This window comes from Octodon degus, unplaced genomic scaffold (assembly GCF_000260255.1).
Source record: "Octodon degus isolate 3935 unplaced genomic scaffold, OctDeg1.0 scaffold00057, whole genome shotgun sequence".
Lineage (NCBI taxonomy): Eukaryota > Metazoa > Chordata > Mammalia > Rodentia > Octodontidae > Octodon > Octodon degus.
This window is the reverse complement of record NW_004524633.1, coordinates 78,030-81,233: the sequence shown is the minus strand read 5'-3', so window position 1 is coordinate 81,233 and position 3,204 is coordinate 78,030. Positions and strand designations below refer to the sequence as shown.

General features: G+C 38.2%; 1 protein-coding gene across 1 annotated transcript in view; it reads left to right on the top strand.

Moving 5' to 3' along the window:
- The window catches only part of CUNH1orf87 (chromosome unknown C1orf87 homolog), a 54,270-nt gene that overhangs the window by 18,857 nt on the left and 32,209 nt on the right, over positions 1 to 3,204 (top strand). The window contains 1 exon segment of the mRNA XM_012515306.1: positions 1,278 to 1,370. Coding sequence (XP_012370760.1) covers positions 1,278 to 1,370 — 93 coding nt within the window.

Genomic DNA, 3,204 nt, shown 5'->3' with positions numbered 1-3,204 from the left:
ATTAAATTGGGAATTTGTATTTAAATTAGCTCCCCTAAGTTCCATCCTATCACCACCCCTTGATGTACCTGGAGTCTTCCAGGCAGAGTAATTCACCCAGTTACCTTTTTCCCCCCTCTCTCAATTAAGAGAGGGGGGGTGCTCTTGTAGGTCTGGGTCCAGCAGTATGCCGCAGCTTACTGGGTCCACATCTGCCACTTTCAAACTCATCCAGCTGGGCCTGGCTTGGATCTGGCCACTGTGCACACCTTCTTCCTGCTGCAGCCTGTGGAGGTGAACCTGCTGTGCCCCACTGGCAAGATGTTCTGCTCCTAAATTAGCTGGCTGGGTCTTGCCCATAGCCTCTCTGCAGGGAGTTCTGCCTACAGGGCTCCACAGAGTGTCTGTCTGCTGGAGGTTCCTGCAGCTGGTCCCACTCTGATGCTGTCCAAGTTTTCCTCCCTTTCTTCATTTCAAAATTTAATATTCATTCAAGTGCTTCATAAGAGCTAGGCTTCTTTCTAAATACTTATTTTATCACATCATCTTTACAGAATGCTGAGAGTTAGAAAGTTCTAGTCTCATTTAATAAATGAAATAATTGGACACATAAAGATTAAATAAAGCCTGTTTGAATACATTCTACTTTGTAACCATTATGTACAAAAAGCATACATTCTGACTCTCTTGAAAATATGGTACATTTGAATCCAAACATCACCCACTGGTGACAGATGCACTAGTCTGTCCCCTAGGCCCAGAACATATTAAACACTTGAGAAATTGATCAGTTGATAAATATTTATTAATTACCTGGTTTCTATTTCAAGTTCCATATTTTATTAGCTATGACATTAGGGAAATACTATATAATTATTGTTTTCTCATATATACATTACTATATAGATACAAAGAATATTAACTCTGATAATACAACTTGCTTGTGTTGTAAATCAGAGTAAATGACACAAAATTTCTTATGATTTGCCTCTATAGTGAAATGTAGATAATTCCTTGTTTGAGACCACACATCCCATGGCTGACAAGCAAATAATAAAACCTTTGTGAGCCAAGTGTCTTCTGAATAACAAACTCTACTCCTCTGTCCACTTAATAGCAATTAGCTGTTGATAAGTAATCGACAGAATATTCTTGTCTCAAATGATATTTCAATGGTATAGTGTGCTCCTGGGTATTAATTATTGGTCAAAATCATATGCCATCTGATCATGGAAAGGAAATTCAAATAACAAGCTCTTTCTAGTAAAGCTTCAAGTCCTTGCTTATTTAGAGGGGAGGGCTGTCTGTGGGAAGCATGGATTATATCTGACATCGAGCCTACTGGAAACATTGCTTAACCATCATGATCCGGGTTACAAGGATGAAATAAAGTAAGTTGTCTTTAGTTATAGATTAAGCCCAAATTGATACAATGAATTCCTAGCTCTCAGTGTGCAGTGGGGAAGACCATCATCAGGTAACTTTGATTTAGATGAATTTGTGAGCTTGAATTCCCTATAATGGAATTAGTGGCTCTAGAAGAAGAGCTACAAGAGTTCTTGTCTCTGCCATGTAAGAGTACAGCAAGAAGGTAGGAACCATACACAAGCCAGGAAGAGAGCCCTCACTGAGAACTAGATTTGCTTGGATTTTGATCTTGGGCTTTCTAAAATAGTGGAAAATATCTGATGTTAAATGTCTGTTGTTTAAGAGCATTCAATCACAGCATTGGCCCATTGTGAAAGTAGAACAATTTTTAGCCTTTTAATCTTCTATCATGATACTAAACAAAGAGATGTGTCATTGCTAATTATATGACTGAGTTAAGGAATGTTCATTTATACTGAGACCTACATGCCTTCTAGGTCATAGAAAGATACACCAGAAAAAATGCCTCTTCCAGAAACCAGAAAACATTCTTCTAATCATCAAGGACTACATATGCCATTACACATTAAACAACCAGCAAATAGGACAAACATGCAGAGCTGTATTTAAAGGATTGGGTATCAAGCATTATACAGCAGTGACTCCTCAGAGAAGGAAACCTAAAGTTTCAGTTATGATTCAATAGAGGAACAGAATATATATTACAGGGTAGATCTACAATGTCAAATCAGCATGGAGAAATGAAGAAAGGCTATCTGTGTTTTGAAGAGCCAGTGAATTCAGTCAAAAGTCAAAGGCTTGGAGACTCCCATGTGACTCTGTATCAGGAAAAAAAAAGGCTTGCTTTGGAAGACTACAGAGTCTGTGCTGGATGCCTGGAGACACATGTCCAAAGCCTGTGGAGAAGCATTTGAAAAATCAATACAATCATCTTAACTCACTGCACAGGAGAAAGGACTTCAAACAGCCCAGCATTCTCCCTGAGATGAAATGACAGAGTTTGTGGAGTAGAAAGACCAAGAAGGATGTAATTCACTTTATGGAGGATCGGAGAGAAGAGAAATCCGTAGAGATGTCTTACCAGTGATTTCCAAAAATTTCTCTTAAGACTTCATGTAAATTCTGGCCATTGCATTTATTTGAAGAAACTGTCCAAGGTCAGAAAGAAAAATATCAAAAGGAAGAGGTAAAAATCTTCTTAGATTTTACGTAATGCTGGGGATAGTTTGTGTTTGTCCCATCCCGTGAAGAAAGCCCCTAAACACATGTGGCATCTTATGGGCAAGGTCCCTAGAAGGGAAAAATTACTTTCCACAAAAATCTTTAAAACCCTAAAAGAAAAAAACTTAATCATGGTCTGTTTGCAAAATTGTGGCTACATCCAACAAGAAATCTCACAAATTTGCAAAAGAATTTAAAAAATATCAACTGATGATATGTATTTCACAATTTCTAGCATACATACAAAAATTACTAGGTGTTATAATAACTAAGGGGCTGGGGAGATAGCTCAGCCCTCTAAGAACCTGCCTGGTAAACTGGTAAACCTGGGTTTGATTCCCAGTATCGCATGCTGTGCCAGCCCCAGAACCCCGGGTATTCAGTGCCAGCCACCAAAACTGTGTGTGGTGGCACACACCTGTAATCTCAGTACTGGGAGGCTGAGAAAGAAGGAACACTAGGAGTCTGAATTATGTAGTGAGACCCTGTATACAATAAATAAATAAATAAATAAATAAATAAAAATTAAAGAAAGAAAATAAGTTGATCAGTTATTGGGAAAAATACCAATCAACAGAAAGAGAAGGCAATATAGATAATAGAATTAGCAGACAA